At 39.4% G+C, this 26,563-nt stretch overlaps 1 protein-coding gene across 1 annotated transcript; it reads right to left on the bottom strand.

Annotated features, from left to right (window-relative positions):
- Positions 1-2,557: 2,557 nt before the first annotated feature.
- LOC140234906 (3-oxo-5-alpha-steroid 4-dehydrogenase 1-like) lies at positions 2,558-23,650 on the bottom strand. Its single transcript, XM_072314950.1, has 5 exons — positions 23,307-23,650; positions 11,904-12,070; positions 9,316-9,417; positions 4,732-4,882; positions 2,558-3,064 (listed from the first exon to the last, which is right to left on the bottom strand). Exons 1-5 carry the CDS (start codon positions 23,648-23,650, stop codon positions 2,998-3,000), a joined length of 831 nt encoding a protein of 276 aa, XP_072171051.1. The 3' UTR covers positions 2,558-2,997.
- Between the last annotated feature and the right edge of the window lie 2,913 nt (positions 23,651-26,563).

The raw sequence follows: 26,563 nt of genomic DNA, 5'->3' as shown, positions 1-26,563 counted from the left end.
AAAGGAAGCATTTTCAAGGTGTGTATCATCATGTTCACCCATTAAAGGACAAGCTTATTTTGCCATAACACTTATTCTCCATAGACACCTGTCCAAGTATACTCGGGACTCGTCTTAAACAGGTTAAGATATTAGCATATATGAACTGAGCATGAACTTTGATATTTGCCTTTCACAATTTCACATTTTTGCAGTCCTCAAAAAATATGTTGTTGTGATTTGAAAACCTAACCACACCATATCTTTCCCTTACTTTCTTCCACCTCCCTGCTCAAACAGTGCAAAACGACATTCTAAAAAAAAAAAGAGAGAAAACAAACACTTGGTATTCTCAATTCTTCTCCCATTTTCAGAAAGCTTGGAGAGGCTGGGGAGGAGGGAGGGTGTGGCCTGAAGAATGATCTATTATTAGCACAGTGTGGACAATAGCTCTCACTCTGCTTTGTAACCCAGTCTGTGCCCCAGTCACTCAGCTGAATATGCCAGGCTCTTTCAGCAGCATTCTCCAATGCACCCAAAATGACCTCATTGTGAAGTTCAATAGGGAACCCTGGTACAAGCACAATGTGCCTCTGACCAAGGGGCAAGGTCGTGGTGATACAATAGGGATGAGGATTAAGACTAGATAATCTCTATGGACTGACAACTAGTTTACGTGTTAGGGACGACAGGTGATGTCTTCTACATGACAGCACATGGCGGGTGAGGACTGTCAAGAAACAACGCTGACACAAGTTTGGCGGGCTCTCTCCTTTGTCACAGGCGACTGTGATGCCACTCAGTCACTGCCCTCGGACGATAATTCCAAAGAAATTGACGGTACATGTAAAGGGTTCTTACTTCCCACACTCATCACAACGCTGTCAAACCACAAGTTGCCATTTGGCAAACTGGCCAATAGCTGGCGTTCTCCTTCTTGTCTTTATTTTTGGTTCTGTTAGTACATTTTACCATACAACATATTAATCACGGTACTTTTGATATGTAATACAGAGCTCTTGCTTTCACATGTTGTCCACCCAATTTACCCAATCACCTCCTCTAAAATCTATTTCCTTCATAGATTAACACAGACATAAAAACATCTTATTTTCTTGTTACTTGTTTGCCTGTCTTGGCTTGCATAAACACAGAAAAAAAAAAACACAACCCAACACACAGCAATTGAACAATGTAATTCCGTTTCAGGGTCAGTCAAACAGACCTACGAGTGTAAGCTACAGACAAAGGAATGTGGTGCCACTAGCTCTTTCGTTTGCTTGTTATCAAGTGATGTAGCAATTTAAACATCCCTGTGACTCCCAGAAATGTTTCTTTCCATGGATCACACGGTACGCTACAGATGCATTGTCCTTTCTAAAATGCACACTGAAGCACAGCCAACACTCCCAACCATCCTTCCTTCCTCACAGTGGTCCCTATTTTTCAAAGTTCGATGCCTATACTGTCACAATCATGTGACTTATGAGCAGGGATAAATGGCAGTTCTCATCATGTGGCATACTGCTGGGTGTTTGCTGACATTCATATGGTCAGGAATGTTTCCTTTTAAAGATAATATAAAGTTTTGGTATTACCTCAAAAGTTTCCCTGAATTTCCTTGTCTTAGTTTGTGTTTCAGGTTACTGTACCTTTCATATAACTAACACTGTGAGACTTACTCGCCCCAAAGTGCTCTCATGTCTTGGTAATCATGCAATCCTGGTTTCGTACCAAAGCCGCCGCCGTATGGCGGCGAGGTAGTACACGTATTGTACGAAACCATTTTGCATGATAACTGCGACCAGCATCGTGCAGCCCCATACGCAAATTGAGTAGCTAACTGCGACCAGCAGCCCCATACGCATAGCTAAATGGGGCTTCGCATTGTAGCTTACAGGATCATGACAGATTTAGTATCGCGGGTAAATATCAACTTAAAATCCAAAAATTTCTTAAATTTGAAGACTTACCAGTTAAGTTCAAGTATTGAAAACAGGCTTCGAGCAACGTTTGGTTTTGCCAATAGTCCCTTTCTGTTCCAATTGATGACTGAATGTGACTCGGTCGAGAGGACCTTGGGAGAGCTACACTGAATTGACGGCCAGCGCATGCGCACACAAACATCTTATCCGTTCATGGATTTGAAATTTGTTCGCATGAGATGTGTGCGTATGCGCTGGCCGTAGTAATCAGTGTATGTAGCTCTCCCAAGGTCCTCTCGACAGAGTCACATTCAGTCATCAATTCGAACAGAAAGGGACTATTGGCAGATCCAAACGTTGCCCGAAGCCTGTTTTCAAGACTTCAACTTGATTGGTAAGTCTTCAAATTGAAGAATTTTCTGGATTTTAAGTTGATATTTACCCGCGATACTAAATCTGTCATGATCTTGAATGCTACAATGCGAAGCCCCATTATGCTATGCGTATGGGGCTGCTGGTCGCAGTTATTGCATGATTACTAAGAAATGAGAGCACTTTGGGGCGAGTAAGTCTCACAGTGTTAGTTATATGAAAGGTACTTTAACCTGAAACACGGAAATTCAGGGAAACTTTTGAGGTACCAAAAAATTATCTTTAATCATTCATCTGATTCTGCTCAAATCTTCACTCATCTGTTGCTCCACATTTTGTCAACCTTCTTAGCTGGTTCCCCTGAGGAACGGACTCCTCCCATTGAAAAACTACTTTGAAAGTTTGCCAACGTAAGCCATCCTGGCTTTGAATTCAACTGCATTGACAAGAGTTTTTAACCAGCAAAAATTTCTGTCTCATCCACATTATATCATCTTTGTCCATCAACAATGCCCACCCCCTTCTTTTTTTTTTTTTTTTTGATAGAAGAGGAAAAGTTATTGCAAGATGCATTGCATTCTTCATATTATCATTCTTTCAATAAGTACTACAGTGGTGAACACTGCTTGACAAGAGCTTTCTACCAACTAATCTCCACCAAATTCTCAGTACCTCTCATGCCAATGATAAGATCAAAATAATGATTTTGCACTTCAAAAATTCAGAGAACAAATGGGATCAGGGCCTTCCTGGACTTGGGGTAGTCTTCGAATTTGTCCAAATAGTACCTGGGGAGAAGTGATATGATGAAATAAAAACAACAGCAGTTTTAAAAAGTCATGTACAAAATTATGGATTTCAAAAATTTATTGTTGATGCAGAATGCACATGCAGACCTATGGAGAAGCTGAACATACAGGATGTTCCATTTAAAAGACTTTAAAAGTATGACAGGCCGCATGCAAAATGTTCCACTCAAAGAGACTGACATGCTACAGATTTATGGACTTTGCAATATTCTCTCTGATAAAGCATTTCAAGCTTCTGAGTTTAGAACACTCTGCATTCAAGACAACAACAAAAAATCAGTATTTGTTATATCACAAGGATTGGTCATAGTACCTTGTGAATGCATTAAATTCTAAAGTTGAAATTTTGTTTGGTAACCACATGAAGCATCGCCACAAAGTCACAACAAGCACAGCACTCCTTTTGTACTCTGTACCAACACTGTGTAACCAGGGCTCCATTTCATAAAAAGTTGATATGATAGCAATTCTAGCTGGAATAACAACTGTCACAGTAATGGCAAGAATCCAGCTCCTCGATCGGCCGTTGCTATGGTAAGTTGCCATACCAGCAAGAGTTGCTATCCTAGCATCTTTTAAGAAATGGGGTCCAGTTTTCCAAAATCTCACTACCAGGTGCACTGCAAGGTATCAGTCCCTTCAGTATTTCTCATTTTGTAAAATATGACTTTTAAAGAATGATGACAACAAAAACATGAATAATATCTATTATCATTAATATGAGTTCTCAAATATGGTACCAAGTTGCAATGAAAATCTAAAATTTCATATTTTCACAGTTGGTATTCTGTGGACTTTTCTACGCAACAAACAAAAAGAGAGACAGACAAGGGAAATGTAACAATGGATTCATGGGACATTCAAAGTGGAATTCTTGAGATCTGATTCTCTGTATGATTAATTGTGTAGTGGACTGTTTTAACTTTGCAGAAAATTCCAGATACCAAATATCTTACAAACTGCTAAGTGTCACAGACTTGGTTGTGCAAACAAAATGTAAGAAATATTGGAAGGATCCACAATATAATATTAGAGGAGTTACGCAATGACTGTAGATGAATGAAATAGATGTCACCAAATAGCCCTTTAATCTCATTCAAATTTCATGAAAATTGTGGTACTAGCTCATACTACAGAGGCATTTGTGATTTTTTTTGTCTTGTTTTATTTTGTCTTTTAGTCAAAGAGATAAATATCTGTCATGAAACTGGTTAGACACATAGGGTTAAAAAAGAAACCCACTGCAATGTTTCACTACTTTTCAAGCAACTGCTTTTTCAACTTGACAAATCAGGTGTTTCACTTTTGCCTCATTAAAAAAAAAAAAAAATACCTCACAGCTCTCACAAGCAAATATAGACAGATACTGCTGAGAAAATCTTGGTGATATACAGTTAACCTCACAAAACCCAATGTAAACAAAACCTGAGATAATCTGTCGACATACATGGAAGTAACCTTTATGCAGAAGTCAATAAAATAATAAAAGAAAAAGGAATGAAAAATCAAAATTTTTATCAGTGACTTCACGTTATAGTTTATGCAATGTTGTCTACAAGAGACTGACTGTTTATGAAGTTGTTTGACTTTTGTGGCCAAGACTTTTGCACAACTGCAGTGGTGTATACCCACTTCAAATCACTTACTTGTGATGTGCAATGGCCCTGGGACCAATTACACAAGAGGTGAAGGCGGCAAACGCAAAGCCTTGTAGTGACCAGCAGGCGACAGCGTACCCTGACCACTCCAGGATCTCGCCCAAAAAGTTGGCTCCCGAGACATAGTCAAACAATCCACCTGGGGCACATGCATAACAATATAGCAGTTGACTTAAGGTGTGATTTCACAGAGCACGCCCACGATTTGCGAAGGACGCGAATGGCAAAATCCAGCATTCGTATTTTAGTCTGCAGAAGATCACCAAACGAACGTGAGGGTTCGGAAGCGTCGTCAATTGTTCGCGAATGACATTTTTACTTCGGCGAGAACTTCAGAAAAGATTGAAATTTTTTGCGAACCTTTTCCGCACACTTGGTCGTGATTTGCTCGCGATTTGTTCTCGAAAGTGTCTATAAAGCCTCATCATATGCGCAAGACCTTCGCAAGACACGCGCGATGTTCGCAAAATATTCGTGAAACCCCAAACAGACCCCGAAACTTTAGAGAATGTCTCGCGCATGTTTCGCGAAATCTGTGAAGTTTTTCTGATCATTTTACGACGTAACCACAAACTGTTCGCTTACCTTTTGAGACATTCTCACGAACGTTTAGCGCATGTTTGGGGGATGTAGACTATGACCTGTGTTTTCTACAAATCAAAATCATAGCATACATCTAAACATCAAACAACTATTAACAACTATATAGTTAAAAAAAATTTAAAGACTTGCAAAGAGAAAGAAATGTTTGATATATAAAAAATCGCAGAGTACACCTAAAATTAATCTAAAGTATGTCAAAATTACATTTAAAACTAGAGATTATGACAGTGTTGTAGAAACTGCAAAAAAAAAAATTAAATGCTTTACTAGTGGAGATAGGTCCGAAGAAAATAACTGTAGGCACGCACACGATAGAGAAATGAGAGAAAAAGAAAGGAGAAATACAGGAAAGAAAGAAAAAAACTTCAACTCAAGACAGCTTCCATCTCTCCTCGAATACATTATCTCCCATGACTATTGAAAAATTTGCGTTGTTCGCATTTCTGTCGCGTGTTCTTCGTGTACGTAACATGCTGTACTTTAGCAATGATACACGCGACATTCGCACTTACGTCTTGAGAACTTCTCACAAATTGTGCAAAAATGGTTTTCAGCTTCATTGTCGGAATACATTCGGGGAAAAACTTTTCCGAATATTGGATTTTTCCATTCGCGTCCTTCGCAAATAGTTCGCGTGCTCCGTGAAATCACACCCTTATTAGTAAAAGATAATAAGAGTGGTAGCAGTTGCAACAGCTCAAGATTTTGCAGGTGAAAAATAACATGCTCCACGGAATATTAAAACAAAGAGAAGTCATGCTGAATAGAACAATGCCTCACCTTTCACAAAATGCGTAATCTTGTTCCAGAGCACAACTGCAGACCATTGAGTTGTCATTATTATCATTTTTTTTTGCAACATCTTGTATGTATTGATCATGGTCCACAGTGTCTAAATATGATGAAACTAGAAATGTCGCTATGGCGACTGATGCCTCCGCCATAATGCATGATTCTCCCAATAGGCGTATAGTACAATGTCTTCACAATGTGTGATCCATGACAGTTTCACATAACTGGCAAAATATTGAAATGACAGGTTTGTCAGAAATGTCTTGAACTGGGTTTGCTATAATTTTCTAAGAGTGCAGGTACACATATTTGGGGAATTTTGGGAAAGTTTATGCAATGAGTAATTTCCAAGGTACGAAGAAAGAGTGTGATGACGGTACAAAATAGATTTTTTTTTTTTTTTTGGGGGGGGCATTGAAACCTGGCCTTTGACCCTTAACCTTTGACCTTCTGGCTGGAAATTTCGCGGAGAATCTCCATTAGGTAATGCATGTATTAAGTTTTGAAACTAATAATGCAAGCATTGCATATACTAGTATATGAGGGAAATAGTAAAATTTTGAGGAGTTGACCTTGACCTTTGACCCCTGACTATTGACCCATGACCCCTAAATTCCCTAGATAATCCCTTCCAGACAGTACATGCATATGTACCAAGTTCCACGAAGATACATTCAAGCATTTGAGAGAAAAGTAATATTGTAACATTTTCACCTAACTTTTGACCTTTTGACCTTTGACCTTATGACATGAAACTCTCTCTGGAGAATCTTTACGCAGTAGTACATGTCCACACCAAGTTTCAAGAAAATACCTTTGGGCATTGCATAGATATGGGGGAAATTGCAACATTTGTAGCATTTGACCTTGACCTTTTGACCTTTGACCTCTTGCCAATGTCACTAAAATCTACTCAACTAATTGTCCCATCATACATCATCCTTGGACCAAGTTTGGTGAAAGCTGCTTCATCCAGTTTTGAGTTATCACGTAAACAGATAAATTTTAGGATTTGACCTTGATCTTTGACCTTTGACCTCTGTCCGATTTCACTGAAAAACTAATCAAGTAATTGTCCCATCATACATCATCCTCCAACAAAGTTTGGTGAAATTTGCTCCATCCAGTCTTGAGTTATCGCGTAAACGGATACAATTTCATGATTTGACCTTGACCTTTGACCTTTGACCTTCAGCCGATTTCACCCAAAATCTAATCAAATAATTGCCCCATCATACTTCATACTTGGACCAAGTTTGGTAAAATTCCAGTAAATATTACTCAAGTTATCGCGTAAACGAAAGCGGACGGACGTACGTACGGACGTACGGACGTACGGACGGACGGACGGACGGACAACCCGAAAACATAATGCCTCCGGCACCACTTCGTTGGCGGAGGCATAAAAATATTTCTCAAGGCATGGGAATTGGAAACCAGTGAGAATGATGAAGACCCTATCAAAGCAGTGCAGAAATGTGACTGCCCAGCTCAAAACCCACAAAAAGCAGGCCAAAAAGAATTGTGACTCTTCTAAATAGTTTTAAAGTGAAAATATAGTTTTTGTAAGGGTTTAAGAACCCGTCTCGCACCATTTCATATTTGCTTGCAATATATCGAAAGAGTCTACAAAGAAACTTCCCTGGCTGACGCGATTTGCCGGGATGATGAGTCGTTTTGGAGTATTTTGAGATAAAAAATAAAAGTCGGTAAACCGACTTTTATTCCAGAAGGATCCAGACTAACTCGGTCTCAGGAAAAACTTGACCCTATTTCAGACAATTTACACGCAGTTCGTGATTGCCATATTCTAACTGTATATCAATTGAACAGACAGGAATTAAAGTGCGTGCTAATCCTGTACAAAACAAATGAACAGCACATGGTCCTCAAGCGTATAAGCACATCACCTGAGTTGCTGAGACGCGCTGTCTTTGAAGTTGTTGTTGTTTATCAAGCGTCTTTGATTGTTTTTCGAGGTGCTTGATAGGTGCACACTAATTTTGCATGCCCGCCAAAGAGGTTTTTTGATGCGCGCATTGTATCAACTTGGACCATTACTGCAAGTAGCCAGAACGCGAAGCGCTATACAGGCCGCTCCGATCCCATAGTACAACACTGTACAATCCAACCAAGACAACTCAGCCCGCCGTCAAAGCGAGGCCGAGTTGTCCCCGAGTCCGAGTTTAGCCTGACCCCGTTCGGGTAAGTTCTGAGACTGAACCTTTTTGGTTAATATTTCACATTTTCGTTGTTACCCATCGAATATCTTGTTATTACAGCGTTATTCCGCACATTTCCTAGGCATACGTTCACATTTGTGAGCAAAATTTGACAACTTTTGCAGGCGTACCAGAATTATGTTTTGGCTTTAAAGAGCTGGATTTAAGCCAGAAAATTATATATAACTTGACAATGTTAAAATTGCACCATCCTAACACGTTCAAAAATTGATTAAAATAAGAGAGAGTTAGGAGTTGCTGTTTCATTGAAAAGGGAGGACTTAAAGCTTAGAGTCACTCAGGTGTACTGTGCAGAAGCATCAATGAGGACATGTTCTATTGCACAGTGAACGCAGTTCTTCTCTCTCTCTCTCTCAAAAAAAAAATATATATATAATATATAAATATATATATATATATATATATATATATATATATACGGTCAAGAAAAACTGCTAATACCTCGATTTTGGTTTTGGTTGAAGCCATCATATTTTGACAGTAGGTAGAGAAAAGTTTACTCTCCCTGGTAAGACCAAAAAAAAAAAAAAAATTAGAGTCAGTAAACCCAAACAACATATTTTGGTCCATGACAGGGAATCCTTGTCTACAACGTTCGTGGGTTTTTAGCTGGACGGTCACATATGTAGTTTAATAGTGAGGTCATCATGCAGTAATCGAAAAACAAGAGACAGTATTTGTATGCTCCACAACAAATGCCAGCAATCGCTAGTGGTGTACTTCAGTGAATGTCATATCATGAGCTCTTTCAGATGTTTTGTAAAATTAAAAAAATGCTGTCCTTGTATCTTTTTCTTCAAGTGCCCCTTCTGTAAATTACTCATTTCAGAATCTGTATTCTCATTTATCCACTTATTTATAACCATACTTTACTGCAGATATTTTCAGTCAACTTGGAAAAGAATACATTGATACAGAAAGAACAGATTATTACCACATGGTATCTTGTAACCAGTTTCTCCAGGCTTACGTAGATTCCTCAAGATGGTGTCCGAATGGATATTAATTGCCATGCCTGTAAAGAATAGGACCGCCCCTGTAGAGAAAATAAAAGATGGCAATGAAACCAAAACAAATGAAGTCGCAGAAATGTAAACAGAAATGCATTAAACACCAACAAAGATAATCCAGTAGATTTCTTTCTTTTTTTTTTTCTGCAGAAAGCTGCAGGCCAATTTTAGTCCAAGAGCGAAATATGATAAGGGCAAATCTTCATTTAAGATTGGGGTGGGGGGTATTCAGTAAAGATCCATTGTCTATCACAATGTCATGCTTTCATTTATATCCAGATTACCTCTATCCATGCAATTATTCATGAGACACCGTTGGACATTACCTCATCTATTTGTAATTAAAACTGAAGTTGTGAAGTACTATACATTTCATCATGTACTCAATTCAAAATCTGGCAAGGCAGATGTCACAAAACCTCCAAAATGTGCACACCCTAATTTTAACTGAAGACATAATACAAGTAGGTGAAATGGGCCAGTCAAGTCAATCTTTACTTGTTTATACTTTTGAAGGAGCAATTCTTCCTCTACCAATTTCTAATATATATGGTTATGAAAAAAGAACAGAAATTTTATTTTAATTTTTTTTTTTTGCAGTATTCTACAATACATTTTTTTTAGAACATTTTGATTAGGTGTGTCTTTCGAGCCCCTTTACATTCTGTACTAATCCCACACATAATCTTCCCTTTCAACTGTAATACCTTGCGATACTGTAGGATGGTGTTGCTGTTTTGAAAGTTAGTATAAGTTATAAATAAAATGTTTTTATAGAGTGCACAAAATTTCAGCTTAATCTGTAAGGTAATCCTTTTGTGGTTGCTGTGGAGTTTCTCTTCCTGCTTTTGTCCCATTCACTGCACAGAGCACAGCTTTGTGAGATTAAGGCACTTTAAAGTGAAAACAAAGTTCTGGTAAGGGCTTGAGAACCCGTCTGGCACCATTTCATATTTGCTTGCAATATATCGAAAGAGTCTACAAAGAAACTTACCTGGCTGACGCGGTTTGCCGGAATGACAAGTCGTTTTGGAGAATTTTGAGAAAAATAATAAAAGTCAGAAAACCGACTTTTATTCCAGAAGGCTCCAGACCAACTCGGTCTCAGGGAGAACTCGACCCTATTTCAGTCAATTTACACACAGTTCGTGATCGCCTTATTCTACTGTATAATACCAAATGAGGCCTAACTGAACAGACAGGAAAGTGCGTGCTAATCCTGTACAAAACAAATGGACAGCGCGCAGTCCTCAAGCCTATATGCACATCACCTCAGTTGCTGAGATGCGCGGACTTTGAAGGTTTTGTTGTTGTTTATCAAGCGTCTTTGATTGTTTTTAGAGGTGCTTGATAGGTGCACACTAATTTTGCATGCGCGCCAAAGAGGTTTTTGATGCGCGCATTGTAACAACTCGGACCATTACTGCGAGTAGTCAGAACGCGAAGCGCTACAACGTAGTTTATACAGGCCGCTCCCATAGTACAACACTGTACAATCCAGAGGGACAACCTTTAATACAACTCAGCCCGCCATCAAAGTGAGGCCGAGTTATCCCTAGTCCGAGTTTAGCCTGACCCCGTTCGGGTAAGTTCTGAGACTGAACCTTTTTGGTTTATATTTCGCATTTTCGTCGTTACCCATCGAATATCTTGTTATTACAGCTTTATTCCGCACATATCCTAGGCATACGTTCACATTTGGGAGCAAAATTTGACAACTTTTACAGGCGTACTAGAACTTTGTTTGGGCTTTAATTCACCCTCACCTTCAGAACATCTTTTCACAGCAAACACTTTTCAACTGTGTGTGCCTTCTTGCCATTGTAAACCTGTTGAGGACGAGTCCCGAGTATACTTGGGCAGGGGTCTACGGGAAATGTATGTTGTGGCAAAATCAGCCCATCCTCAACGGGTTAAGGTACAGGAAAGTTAGGAAAGTCCATTAGTACTGAGTTATATCCCTTTAAAGCTTTAATAGAGTCTGCTCTTTCATAATATACCCTCACCTACAGCGACTGGGCTGTGTATAGTTAAATGCGGTATCAAATGCAATAACGCTATCAAACATAGTACTCAGTAGATAAAGATGGAGAGATTTTTGATGGCTTTGTGGTGCAGGGTCACAAATGAAGTCTGATAATTTCAAGAATCAACTACAAAGGGCAATTTCACATCTATCTCTTTCATGCAGTGACGCACAAATAATGTACTATATATCATCCACTGAAGTCATATAAATCGAGACTCACAAAGTCAGGATAAAACCGTAAAGTCAATTCTACAAGATAGAACTCATCCAATGTATGCACAGTAGATAATAAGGCACTTCATTTTCTAACTCACATTGAAGTAGGTTTTTTTTTTTGTGTGTGTGTGTGTCATTTGTATGGAATGACATGCACTTAAGACAGAAGAAGAGAATGACAAATATGAATGTGCAAATAACTTCAAGCACTGCAATAGTAGTCACACACAACATCACTGTAATTACTTCCCAACCACAGTACCTTACCTGTGATAAATCTGGGATCCTTAATCCAGTCCTTGTCATAGACTGCATACTGTGTGAGGTACCTTCCTTGCATGTAGCCATTGTAGGAGCAGAACATGCAGGCCAGGATGAAGGGAAGGAGAGGGGTCTCCTTGCCTCCACGAATCAGCAGTGAAAAGATGAACGTCCTACGAGAAGACACAATTCCGCTAGATATCAGTATCAAGAATGGTATTCATCTTATCCACATATCAGTCCCCCTCTTAGTAAGTAAGTCCCCCTACTTAGTAAGTAACACGCTATGTGCTATCATCAACTGATTACTAAAAGATGTTGTACTCTGGTATCTTTATTCCACATGTATGCATTTCCACCAGCTTAACCATTATTCTTATGATCAACTTTACTCATTACCGTGAGTAAATCAACTTTACTCATTAATTGGACTGCAGTTGATACTACAGTCCAAGACTCTTTGAATGTTAACATCTAAAGTGACAAATAAGGTACAATATGTTTAATGACTTCTGTTTAATGACTTCTGTGAAATTAGGTTACACAATTATGGGGACATGCAAGTACAGGAAACAACCTTGTCACATGCCAAAATTATCACATGGACAGATATATGGTGGGAAAGGAGGAGGAAGTAATCTGTTGACCATGCAAATCATATAAAATTTGTGCAACAGTGCTGCATTCAGTAACTGATAAACATCATACCACATTATTCTGTGTTATGCTACAACAGTCTTTATATATACTGGTCAGTAGAATAAACAGGTTAGTGCGTAGCCCTGTAACATAATGTTACAGGGCTGCACACTAACCCATTTATTTCACTGTCCCCGTTGGACCTGTGGAGATACCAAGTTTTCAATTTCATACTGGTATTTAACGTATAACTGGTCATGCTCTTTTTTTTTTCTTTTTTTTTTTGACTAGCCCCAGCAATGTTTTGTTGTTTTTGTTCTTTTTTTCCCCTTTTACTGACCATGTCAGACACTCGGAGATAAGTGTAATTGGTAATTCCTGAAAAGTTACTGGCCCAACAGTGATTTCCACTGGTCTGGGAACACCAGACCAGTGCCAGGGTTAAACTATACTGTATACAACAAATATTTCACGAGATTTCTATTTTCGCAAAATTCGTGAGTCACTGTCAGGTGCTATTTGTGAATTTAAAGACACATAAAAATATTGATTATGATCCCAATATGAATGTGACATGCACATTTCACGATTCAGTACTCCACAATCGCAAATTTAACCATAAGTGCAGTTTGCAAAATCGTCAAGACATCCTAATTTGTGAGTCACAAGATATATGGCATATATGTAGTATTACTAGAAGTCGCTGAGGTGACAAGACCTTGTATCTCATATTTTGATGAAAATCACTTGTCACTGGTAAAACAATGGGGTCTCATTTATCCAGGGAAGCCTATTCAGTGTTGCCACTGCTCTACTAGAGGGCCCTGCCATTACTTTTACCCTAGCGTTGCCAGGTACCCATTTATACACCTGGTTCGAGAGGGACATTGTGAGTGCTACTGTGACAGTAGTGCAAGACATACCGGTAATATTGCAGTGAGAGAACAATTTGAACTCCAGTGTGTAGCCGAGATGTGTACATATTACATACTAATGTAGAATGATTGCAGTGCTCTGTTGGCAGTGATCTTCACAATGTACACATTTTACAAATCTACTATGCAAGTGGTGAGAAAAATCTAAAAAAAAGAAAATCACTACAAGTGGCCTTTTCTTCTGAAGTTTAAACTCAACTTCACGCGAAACCTTTTCTATCACAATATACAACTACACTTCAGAGAGACTAAATATTCCATGGTTTACTCTTGTCACTGACATCAAATTTGTTTACTCTCTGGTTAATCATTAACATTATAGATAGAGGGCTCCATATTATTAGACCCCTGATTTCTGTAGTTACTTCAATGATACCTCCACCATAATGCATGGAGTCCTACCAGTACCACTACAATTAAGTTTGGCATTTTGCATTTACACGATCACTCCAGTTTTACCTGATGGATACAGAGGTATTACTTATTTTACTCCAAACCAAAATCTCTAATCCCCATCCTTAGGTGTACTTGTAGCAATTCATCATTGGGATCAAGTTCTGTAATCTGAATACTAAACTCAGTGTGGCAATAGACTGGTAGGCAGTCAAAACTCGGCTCTAACATTTTCAGGATGTCTGATGTTGGGTGATGCAGTGGTTCTCATATTTTTGTGGCATTGTCTCCCTGATTTTCAAATAGTGTTTTTGTAAAGAATCATCTATTTTCCCTACAAGCCCCTGCATTGTATACAGAGGTTTGTCTCTTCTATTTTGTGAATCATAGCACATGAAAACATATAAAGTAGAATAAAACACAAGAAACTTCACTAAATAAGTATGAAAATGCTATAACCAGATCACCTTAGACTGAGTGCAGTACATGCACATTTCTGCTGATAGCTCATTATATCCTCTATTAGACCTCTGGATGATTTTCAGATTTTCACATTTGAACAACTAGATCCAAAATTAGTTATATACTGAGTTATACTGAGGACAGAGTTTTACAATTAATGATAATTGGGATGAAAAATAAGAATATTGTCGAAATTTATAACGAATTGCAATGAACATTGATGATGACATGGCAGGGTCACAATAAGAATGCATGAATTGGGGCTCAAAGAAGCAGAACAAGTATTGTTTCTCTGCTCAAGAACCACAATAAATTCTACAAATATATACATGGAGCTGTTGATTTATGTACTACATGATGTGAAATTATGAAAATCGTCTGGAATGCCCCGTTAACGGCTGGCACCATAACCTGACTAAATTTGTTTACTACCTGGTACTTAAAGGTGAGTAGCGATAAAGAGCATTATATGATTTTCCTATGCTTCAGCGATGTTCATGAGTATACGTATGTAATTTCAAACCACAGAAAGAGACATAGATTTAGTGGAGAAGGCGACAGTGACACATACCATTTTGTGACGATACATAACCATGAGTAAAGGTCATTTTGAATTCATAATTACCTCCATCAAGGGAGGAGGTTATGTTGTCATCAGGGCGGATCTAACTTTTTCCCAAGGGGGGGGGGGGGGGGGTTCAGGGTCTGAGCTGGGTATTGCGAGGGAGCATAGTGGGAGGGGGGTATTCCCCTTCCCACAGTAGGGAGATTCTTAGGTGATACGCTATCAGCGTATCACCTATTGTGATTGTCAAAATCTCTCTTTATTTTTTTTTATTCTTCTTTCTTTCTGGACAATTTTGTGTCGTCAATATCTCAACAATGACATTACGGAATGACATGAAATTTTCAGTCAACATGTCTCATAACAATATCTAGCCACAATAAGGTTTTCATGACAGTAACATATCTATGACGTCATTTAGGCGCCATTTTGTGATTTTCGGACCTTGTCACATGATCGATCATAACTTCATAACTAGATGTAATTTCTGCGTCATTTTCGGTGGACATAAAGTTCAGGTCACGCTCTATCTTACTTTTTAACGCTAGTTACCCAGGTCTTCATTACGCGCGCGTTCGCGCGTGTCAAAATTTTAAAAGGCTCAAAACGACTTCCCAATGGGAAATCTCGAAGTTTCAGACAATTTTAAGCGTTTCAAACATTTTCTCGCGTGCGCGTCCGTCCGCGCAATTTCGCGCGCAGAGGGCGTAACCAACATGAAAATGCAATTTTTTTGACTGATTTGGATTCCTGATACTTTGAGTAACAATATCCACTGATTTCCGATCGATGTTGACCTATAACAAAGGAATGCACTGGCGTCAAAGTTGAAATTTTGTGTGCGCGTCTATGTGGAAATATAGCGAAAAAACATGTCTTTGTTTATTTCGCAATAGCTCTTTAAAAAGTCCGTTGACCCTATGTTTTTATTGCATATTACAAAAGCATATGAATTGGAAATAACGTTTCAAGTATCAATATTTCCCGAAATACATTATGACGTCATCATATCATCATCTGAAATCAAAAAAGTGGAATTAATTTTTTTGAGGTACTGTTTCTAACATTCATTTGCTCGTATCTCTGTTGTTTAAGCTCAATATTATCCCAAATTCACATATGTTGTACTTTTAACATTTGCCTTTCAAGTCCATGTCATGGTTTTGAAATTTGATGACGTTATCATACTTTAAATTGTGATTAAAAGTAAAGATGCAAAATCGGACAAGTTTACGTGTTATGTCTATGGGAAGTGATTTTTTTTAAAACCATCCATTGACTTGACAACGTTTAAGCACCTTTATCTCAGCTGATTTTGCTTCATTTCCTCTGAAATTTAAGTATGTTGTAGCTGAGACAATAAGCTGCAGTAATCATGCATTTTGTTCTTTGAAATCTTCTCATGAGGTTGACAATTTTGCAGTTTAAAACTGAAAATGAGAATGGAATGTGGACGAATCGATTCGTGATTCATCTTTCACATACATAAGTTTACGTTCCTCATATTTTCTCGTCGAGACGTATGGCCGAGTGGTTAAAGGTGCCGTCTCAGAGACGTGAGGTTGCACTCGTGCGGGTTCGAACCCCACAAGATCACAAAACAAAATACCTAGCTATTTTACTTTTTTTTTCTTCAATGGTGTATTACACATTCGTCCATGTAGAAATTACGTTCGTATATAAACGCACCTATACACACACACACACACACACACACACACAATATCCCTCTGTTTTGTGTTGGAGACCACATTGCTTCGACTGCTGCAGAATGTTGCATCCTGACTCTGTCAAATAGTATGTAATGACGACAACGGAGGTGTTGTACTTTGAGCAATTGTCTTTCAAGTCCATGTCATTGTTTTGTACTTTGATGACGTCATCACACTGAAAATTGTGATTAAAGGCAAGGTATCAAAATCAGCCGATTATAGGTTTTATGTCTGCGGGACGTATTTTTCCGAAATTGCCAGAAATGGCACAGCGACCTCAGTCGTTACAAGGCCGCATTTTCTTCTAGCAATGCAATACATGTTCACGCGGCCACAATTGTTGAGTGGGCATTGACTTTTTCCCCCTGTAATATCTATACATTTTTTTTTCGGCCTTACCGTTTCCGTGGATGTCCCGTGGCCGAGTGGTTAGAGAAACCGTTTTGCATGCACGCTCAATATAACTTCAAGGTGCCTATATCACATTCTTTTCTTTGTCGATCACAGATGACCGACATCTGATGACCCCAGGCGTATCACCTAACTCGTCAGTGTGACGAGTTTCATGTCTCGTTCATTTTTAGGGTTGCCAGCCTGCGATTTTAAGCATACTTACATATGCTCTATTTTTTCCATTTTTCCCATATTACATTACATATAGCCTACTACACATATCACAGGAAATGGTAAAATACTGTTTTCCCCAAAAATATATTCCTTTTCAGCCCTCCAAATACTGCAATTTCTGTTTTAAGGTTGCCATCCCTCCACACTGTTTATGCCTGACGAAGGCCCTGCAGTCCCTGGGTTTGACCAAACAACGACGCAGAGCACTGTCCACAAGGCGCGAAGCGGCGATGTCTGTGAGCCGCGTAGCGGCGCGCTGATTTTTTTTTTTTGCTATTTGAACCCCCATAAGTGATGTTTTCCAGGCATCTACTAATGCAATGGAGACCATACAAAGCAGTCCATGATAACATCTTTTTAGATCAAGTAACATTTTAATACCCAGTTACTGTAAGGAAATTTTCGCGGTGCTGAAATTTTCACGCATTTTGCGCAACCCGAAACTAGCGCGAAAATAAAAGCACGAAAATATTTTTGCTTGCCATATGTTTCAGTAGTTAATGTCTTGATTTCGCGGAATTAAAAACATGCAAAGCTCTTCTTACCCCGCCGAGCATGAAAAATTAGTTGCGCGAAAATATCCTCTTTTACAGTATATCCCGAGTTATCATGTGTTTGGTTATCAACTAGTGAGTCTGGACATATTATGATGGTGTTTTCCTATGCACATTAAATTGTTACTTGGCAGCCCAAGGGTGGGTTGAAACTCCCCCCCCCCCCCCCCCAATCCCCCGATCTGCCACTGGTCATTACTGTTTGTTTGTTGGTTAGTTGGTTGGTTTGTCCGTGTACCAAATAATTCAAAAAGTTGTGAACAGATTTGAATGAAACTTGCAGAAAAGGTTGAGAATGACAAAGGGAACAGATGATTAAATGGATTTTACTTATCCACATGACATAGCTACATACATAAGACTCTATAAGAGCAACTTTGGCTATTCTGAGATACATGTATTCAGATTATCTAACATTATGTGATGACTTTTATGAAACAAACCCCTCTCTGGCTCTGGATTAGCCCGACCAGACGCTGTGCTTCACAGCGTCAGACAGTCGGAGCCTCGCCATCAAAGTAGAGAACCACAATTTACAACTACAGTACAAAACTAACATTACTTGTAAATAGACATTTGTACGTTACTCACGTAAAGTGCATGCTGATATTACAGAAGGTACATAAGTCCATAGAGAGCCCTCACGATAAGTCCATTGAACAAAAAAATGGCACTTTCTAGCGCAGTCCCCGACCGTTGGGGTTCATCGTTGCAGAATTCAAAATGGCGAGTTGACCACTCAGCAAATTATGCATGCGCATGCCTGGCTGGAAGTGCAGCCATCCATAGCGTGTGTGCGCTCTTTGGTAGCAGCACGGTGGACAGAGTGACCTTTGTGCATTCAGATTGCGTGAACTGCCGATTATCAGATGTACCGTTCGCACATGCTGCATAAATCTTCATTTTCGGTAAGTTGTGAAATGTGTATGTCAATATTGATAGCATACACGCTGTAAGCGATGGTACAGTATTGGTGGAGATGAGAATTGGGCTTTGAACTTTTTGCCAGATACCAAGAAAACACTTACGAAATAGTACAGAGCATAGACCGTTTTAAGAAGAATTCAAAGTTTATTTGATGAAAATCGGGTTTGGCATGACTGAAACATCCAAAAACAAAGTAAAACAAAGCGATCGAAAAAAAAAGTGTGGGTCCCTCACTCATTAGAATCACTCTGTTTTGGATATCTCGGCCATTTCAAAACCAATTTTCATCAAATAAACGTTGAATTCCTCATGGTATTACATGTTCTTTCATATTTCATAAGAGGTTTCTCATTATCTCACCAAAAAATGTTAGAAATCCGATATTAGGTCTCAACCAAAACTATACAATCCCTAAAGTCTCATTAATGAAAATTTACATTAGATGAGTTTGAGGCGACAAAAAATGATCTAAAGTATCAAAACTCAAAGTGATTGCAATGCGATTGCTGAGCTCTCTTTGTGTTGTGGGTCGTGACGGTAAAGCCCTGTTGCTATTTACATACAGTGAATTAGCTCTGGATCACCGAAACACACGGGGGGGGGGGGGGGGGGGGGGGTGTTAATGTGTTGTTATGCCTAAAAAACTCACACTCAACAGCAGATAAGACACAGTGTTGGTACTCTAATACATTAAAGACAAGGCAACACATATATATATGTTTTATACATGCACTTGAGCATGATACAACTCTAATTAAAGAACTGTGTAGCGTATTAATGCTACACTACTGCTGCAGTGCACTTCACAGTAGACATCTATTTTACTGCGACCAGCCCCATACGCATAGCGTAATCATGGGGCTGCGGACTGTAGCATTCAGGATCATGACAAAGTAGTATCCCGGACAAATATCAACTTAAAATCGAAAAATTTCTTCAATTTGAAGACTTACCAGTAAAGTTGAAGTATTGACAACAGAGTTCGTGCAACGTTTGGTTCTGCCAATAGTCCCTTTCTGTTCGAATTGATGACTTAACGTGACTTGGTAGAGAGGAACCTGGGAGAGCTCAAAGAGATTATACCTATAGAGTAAGTAGTCGCCATACGCGTGCGTACAAATAGTGCGTCCAAAATTGAAGAGGGAGCGCACACTCAGCTCCTGGCACTGGATCTAAGTCTACGTTCAAGTCATATCTTCTCATATCATATCTGGAATGATATGTTATTCTTCATTACACATTTTCATTTTCAGAATCACAATGTGGTTAATTGTTTAAATATTAGTATCTACGTAACTACACGCAGCCGCTGTCGCAAAGCGACAGCAGCTGCACCTCTATTCCTTCGCAGACGTTGTCATTTTTCAGTGTGTTGTGCGACTCCTTCATGAATATCTTTATTAATCGTGGAAAACTGAAATACAAGGAATTATCGTAATCTATGATAATCATTGGTAGTGGCTCGATTAGCCGCTTATTACTTTGTGTGTAGCAGCCCTGTGTTTTGACCAGTTTAATTTGCCACTGCTTCAGTATTGAATATTAGTAAGATTTCCCCAGCCTTACATAGCTAGTGGAAATTTCCATGCATAGTTGTTTGACCTTACAATCTAGTTCAGACCGGTTCACAGTCATGTCATGTCGCAATAACGTAGCACACGTAACGTAGATTTATTATTCATCATATTGTCGGTTGAGAATGATAAGGGCGTTAAGTTGCCTCTAAACCCATTGGCCCGAATTCACGAAGGTGGTACAAATGAAACCATGGTTTAAACCATGGACGAAAACCATGGAGAGCCAAGTGTCGCATGGAATATTTCGTTACAAAATTAGTCATTTCATCGATGAAATGATTATTTTGGAACGAAATGACATCTTATAACTAAATTAACATTTCGTTAACGAAACGGTCATTTTGTCGACAAAATGACCAATTTCGTAACGAAATATTCCATGCGACACTTGGCGCTCCATGGTTTTTGTCCACGGTTTAAACCATGGTTTCATTTGTACCACCTTCGTGAATTCGGGCCATAGTGTTCGGGACAACTTAACGCCCTTCTCATTCTCAGCAGACGATATAGTGTTAATCCAATCATTGTAGATTTTAGTGTGTATTAAGTGCGTAATCATTATTATTAATGTCACTTTTGACCAATCGCGACCGCTATTCGCGCGTCAACCCATGGCACGTGCGAGATGTCACACGATCCTTCGCTGCATCGAATCACTCCCGCTTCAATCACCGTTGAGGAATGACCTCCGGATCACCTACGGTAGAGTCACCCTTCACCTTCTGTGTTTTATGGGCCCGCTGGCTGTTTAAAGTTTCTACCCGGCCGCTGTCCTCTCTGCGCACCCTACCAGAGATTCGGGGATGGAGCTTCGCAGTTTTGTTGCCTCCTGCACAGAACTTTCATTTATTCGTCCTCCGACACGCTTCATTGACATTGTCGTCGAATGACCTCGTCCATTCATCGCTCCCGCCATGGACAACCCGCTGTCCGGCTGAGCATCATCATCTATGTCTACCATCGTTCCAGGCGACTCACCGTCCTGTCGAACTGTTTTCTTCAGCCTCCTGCCGACGCCCGACTCACCGCGCTGGTAGAGAGCTGCAATTCATCTCAACCTCCGTTTGGCTCTTCAGCCCTGTACGACGGAGTGTCGCATCAAGTCTCCGAACGATCCCCGCATCGAGCTCTTCATCGCATCGCGTCCGCTCAGCTCCGCAGGATCCTGTTCGTCGAGCCCCTTTTTCTGTCTCCGAGTCCAGTCCTTCAATTTGGTTTTCTACGACAGCGATTCGCTTACCTTCACCAGTCGGCACGATAAAATCGCTCAGTTTAATGGACCTTGGACTGTGGACACTTAATTCGCCAAACACTTGCCTTTATTGCATTGACTTCGCGCTGACTTTCATTTAGTTGGTATGTCCTCATTTGTATATCGATATTGTATTCTGTAACGTTACATTCTACATGTCGTAGAAAGGGTCTACGTGTTAACTCCCACATTTTGAATGTTACATTTTTTCTGACTGGTGCAATATTTTGATCTGAACATACCTACCAGAGTTATATTTTAGAATAAAAAAAAAAAACAGAAAAGGGAATGCCTTGCTTTGACTCATTTCAATTATTTCATGTGTGAACTTCTCTCCAGATAGATCATAAAGTTAAAAAAGGGAAATTGATTGTTTGAGCACGCCTTTTGTTTGTGTGATTGAAGATGCAATTTTTATGTTAACATTCTGAGTACCTTCACTAGACGGTCTACACACACAACAACACACTCTACACGACTACCTACGTTGTAGTATACGAGAGTGAATGCCATTCAAATAACACGCAGATGAGGAGTGAAGCAATAAGGACATTTACAGACCTGATTTCAGCCACAGATTTCGGTGAGTTTTTGACGTAATTAAACAAAAAAATCGCATACCGATTATTGAATGATTATCATAGATAACGATAATTCCTTGTATTTTAGTTTTCCACGATTAATAAAGATATTCATGAAGGAGTCGCACAACCACACTGAAAAATGACGTCTGCGAAGGAATAGAGGTGCTGCGTGTAGTTAGTATCTACAATGATATCATATCATTTGAACCATTTGGTAGAGTCCAGACCTTTTTGTTGTTCGCAAAATAAACAGTGGGAACTTTGGTGTAGACTAGACAGTACTTGAGCATTATGACGTTTGTTTCATGTACATTCCCACTCACGCCATAAAATCAAACAACATCAGCACCATTATGACGCTTAAACATGACCATTGTGACGTCACAATAAAACAACGCAAAGTCACTGCGCCGAATATTCAAGTCGAGCTCATTAAACAGTGCGCTGCCATCTACTGAATAATAAGGAGCTATAGATTTTAGACGCGCGGACGTTCAAAGAGAAAAAAACATGATCTGAGCGTGCGCAGTAACTTGATCCGCGCTACTGCGCATGCTCAGATCATGTTTTTTTCTCTTTGAACGTCCGCGCGTCTGAAATCTAAAGCTCCCTAATAAATGTACAAGGATCCGTGCAATGGCGGCTCCCACAACGCGAAATGGCAGCTCCCTCACGCGGCTGCCTCCCCACTGGACTACGCCCTCTTGTGGTATAATCTCTTTGGGAGAGCTACACTGAATTGACGGCCAGCGCATGCGCACAAATTTCAAATCCACTGACTGGATGAGATGTCTTTGTGGGCATTAAGTGTAGCTCTCCCACTGACGCTCAGGTTCCTCTCGACCAAGTCACATTAAGTCATCAATTCGAACAAAAAGGGACTATTGACAGAACCAAACGTTGCGCGAACTCTGTTCTCAATACTTTATCTTCACTAATAAGTCTTCAAATTAAAGAAATTTTTCGATTTTAAGTTGATATTTCTCCGCGATACTACTTTGTCACGATCCTGAATGCTACAGTCCGCAGCCCCATTACGCTGTGTGTATGGGGCTGCTGGTCGCAGTTCACATCTGATCTACTCAACTGTGTCCGTGCGTGGACGAGGAAAGAATACATAGTTAGAACTCCAAGTCCTTTTGTTTTACTGAAATGCATGGATACCTGAGCATGAGGAGTTACCTCTGGAAATAGTGAAGAATGTAGAAGCCAATTAGCAGCAAATTCGGCATCGCAGTTCGGTACTGGCCTTGGCTCAAAAGTATGAGCAAGACTGGAACTGCGAAGGACGGCAACTCTTGAATAAACCAGGCCGTGCGGCTCTCAACACCCCAGCCGAACTTCGGGTTCGCGTAGCGACCGTACGGTACGCGGACGCCCGACATTTGATTGATCAGTGTCATGACACCGCATGCAATCATTACATACGCCAAGATATCTAAGAAATGTCTTTCATCTCCACCAACGACGCTAATGATTGGCTCCAAAAATGGCACAGGAACCACTCCTGAATCTCTAGCAGACATTTTACGTCTCTCAACCAGCTACTCACGGGTGGGAATGCAATATGATAGACTTTTAGGGAGCTTGATGCGATGCCGCGTGATGAAACACAGCTTACCCGTATCTCAATGTTGCGTACGTACTAGTAGCAGCCGCATTTGGCAAGTTTTCGATTTACACCAGGAATGGCGCTCTACGACCACATAACTTGTAGTCGTGATTCTTTCACTTTCTATTGTGTTCTTTTCTTTTTTGCTCAATTCATTTCGACTCAATTCAGTTCAGTTTATATATTTTGATATCGGAAGAAAATTTCACTAGCGAATCTATCAAGGAGTTTGGTTCATATCACTTGTGTTAAACTCGTGCGCGATGATAAATGATTGATTGTGAGGTAACTGCACATTATACAACAAAAGTATGAATCCCCTAAACAGAGTCTAGATACCAAAGAATACAGATATAATTAGAAATGTCACAACTCTTATGGTTTTGGTTGAGACCTATGACTTCAGGCTTCTACGCTTTTCTAACATTTTTTGCGAGATCCGAGAAACCTCTTATTAAATATGAATTAGAATGTAACAAATGCATGTGCTCATACTGATGGAGTGTTGTATAGGAATAATATTTTGAAAATACAAGATATTTATTTATTGTATTTGGCATCCCTAATTCATCAGATTAATAATGGTGATGTGCCCCACGCAATAGCGTCCATGTTTGTTAAGAATGATAGAGTACGATATAATTAGGGCCTATTGTACAAGACAGGCTGCCCTATATCATCTCACATCAGTCAGAACTCAACTCAGAAATAATATTGTCGCAGACAGTGGCAGGCCCAAAATACTGGAACTCTCTGCAATCCTCTTTTAGACAGGCCATTAGCCTATCTGTATTTAAAGGGTGTGTACAGTTTTGGTCGAGGTGAGGATTTAGCTTTTAACGTTTTCCGAGATATTCAGAAACACCTCTATGAGATGTCAAAGAGCATGCAATTCTAAGAGGTATCAAAAGTTTATTTGATGAAAATCGGTTTTGAAATGGCTGAGATATCCAAAAACAAGGTGAAACAAAGAGATCCTAATAAAAGGCGTGGCCTGTCGCCTTTTATTATTATCACTTTTTTTTGGATATCTCAGCCATGAACCAATTTTCATCAAATAAACGTTAAATCCTTCCTAAACTTACATGCTCTTTCAAATTTCATAGGAGGTTTCTCATTATCTCACTTAGGAATGTTCAAAACATGAATCCCCACGTCAACCAGTACTGTACAGTCCCTTCAAACGTAAGATGAAATCTTATCTTGTTGACAGATACTATGAATCCTGATGATTTTGTAATACTGTTCATGAACTTTAAATGAAATAACTTGCATAGAAACTCAATGTGAGTCCGTTTTATGAATGGCACGTGGGACCTTTCTCGTTACTGTATACTGAGGTTGTACTGTACAAAAGATTTGTGTGACGTACAACTTGTGCCAAATATTTTGACCTTGCTACAGTGTATATTGAAATTTGAAATTTTATTTGTTTACACACTTTGGAATTTGTCAGAGGGAATACATACATGTGTTTCCACTGTTGATAAAGTTTCACAAATTGTAAATTATACATGTATTAATCTCTAAACAGGACTGGGTGTTAAGTTAACATCTCCATATAACTTATGAACAACTAGATACATGTAGGCCTATTAATATAATCTGCTGTACTGGTTAAAAAAAAAATGTTTTTAATGATCAATGCTGAGCTACATCATAGTTAAGCACTGGATATCTTGTAAGTCATTGCCTTTATTTCACCCTCTTTACTCTTGTCCCTGTAACCTTGTGTCCAAGTCCAAGTTTAATTTTCCCCATCATTCAATCCCCTATTCTGTTTAATTACATTTTTTTTAAACATCTGTCAGTGTGCTTCACCCCCCCCCCCCCACAATTATCATTTCATCTCCGCATACTGTATGTATATATTGTACATAGTTTTCAGACTGAAATTTTCAGTCTTGTGTACCTGGTGGCTCTTGATGGTGATTCTGTTTTTCTTCTTCTTCTTCTTCTTCTTCTTCTTCTTCTCTCTCTCTCTCTTTCTTTCTTTTCAGAAATAAAAGAGGAATGATGACGGAATTGCGTCAAAAGTCGGCAGAACCTATTATCAAACAGTTTGTATTTGTAAATAGGAGTTTCTGCAATTTACAAGCATTGCTTCTCAGTAGGTCTCCTTTCTTTTCCACCTGATGTATAAATATGTTAAGTCTCTTATCAGCTATCTGTCATGATTGTCAAATCATTGATTTTTGTCTTCGCCCAATATTACAATATCGTAATTTGTTATTCTTGGTGGAATTGAACAAATAAATTGAAATTGAATTGAAGTGAATTGAACAAATATGAAATTGAATTGAATTGAATTGCAAATCCCAGGAGGAATTTAACTATTTATTATCATTTGATGAAAATTGGTTTTTGGAATGGCGTGAGATATCCAAATAAGGGCTTTTTACACTTGTAAATTTTTGCTTAGCCCCGGACTATCGGTGGGGCTAAGGGGGGGGGGGCCTTAGCCCCACCGATAGTACGGGACTATCCTTAGCCCACTTTCTGTTTACACTCGTTTTTGCCAAAGTGGGCTAGCCCCACCGATAGTACGGTATTATCTGGCCCTGCAAAATAGCAGGGGTTAGCACCGCAATTGCGGTGCTAGCACCGCAATTGCGGTGCCAAGCAAGTGAGTGTAAACAGAACGAAAAAATAATCCTGGGCTAAGCGACGGAGACGAAGTGCGACCCTCACTGACCAATCAGAAACGAGGTAATCAAGTGCTGCCGGTGCGTGCGTGTACGTGTACAGTACACAGCGTAATTATGAATATTCATGTGGTTTGGAAAGTCCGGGGCTAAGAAAGACGAGTGTAAAAAGGTCAGTTTTC

Source organism: Diadema setosum, chromosome 1, assembly GCF_964275005.1.
Source record: "Diadema setosum chromosome 1, eeDiaSeto1, whole genome shotgun sequence".
In the NCBI taxonomy this organism is placed as follows: Eukaryota; Metazoa; Echinodermata; class Echinoidea; order Diadematoida; family Diadematidae; genus Diadema; species Diadema setosum.
This window is presented reverse-complemented; position numbering and strand designations above follow the sequence as displayed.

What these genes read in the sequence shown, in the direction of transcription:
- LOC140234906 (XM_072314950.1), bottom strand. Translation starts at nt 23,650, where the DNA reads ATGTCTGCTAGAGATTCAGGAGTGGTTCCTGTGCCATTTTTGGAGCCA. An exon ending in ATTCTTCACTATTTCCAGAG is followed by an intron (nt 12,071 to 23,306) that starts GTAACTCCTCAT and finishes GTCTTCTCGTAG; the next exon opens with GACGTTCATCTTTTCACTGC. An exon ending in GGATCCCAGATTTATCACAG is followed by an intron (nt 9,418 to 11,903) that starts GTAAGGTACTGT and finishes TTTTCTCTACAG; the next exon opens with GGGCGGTCCTATTCTTTACA.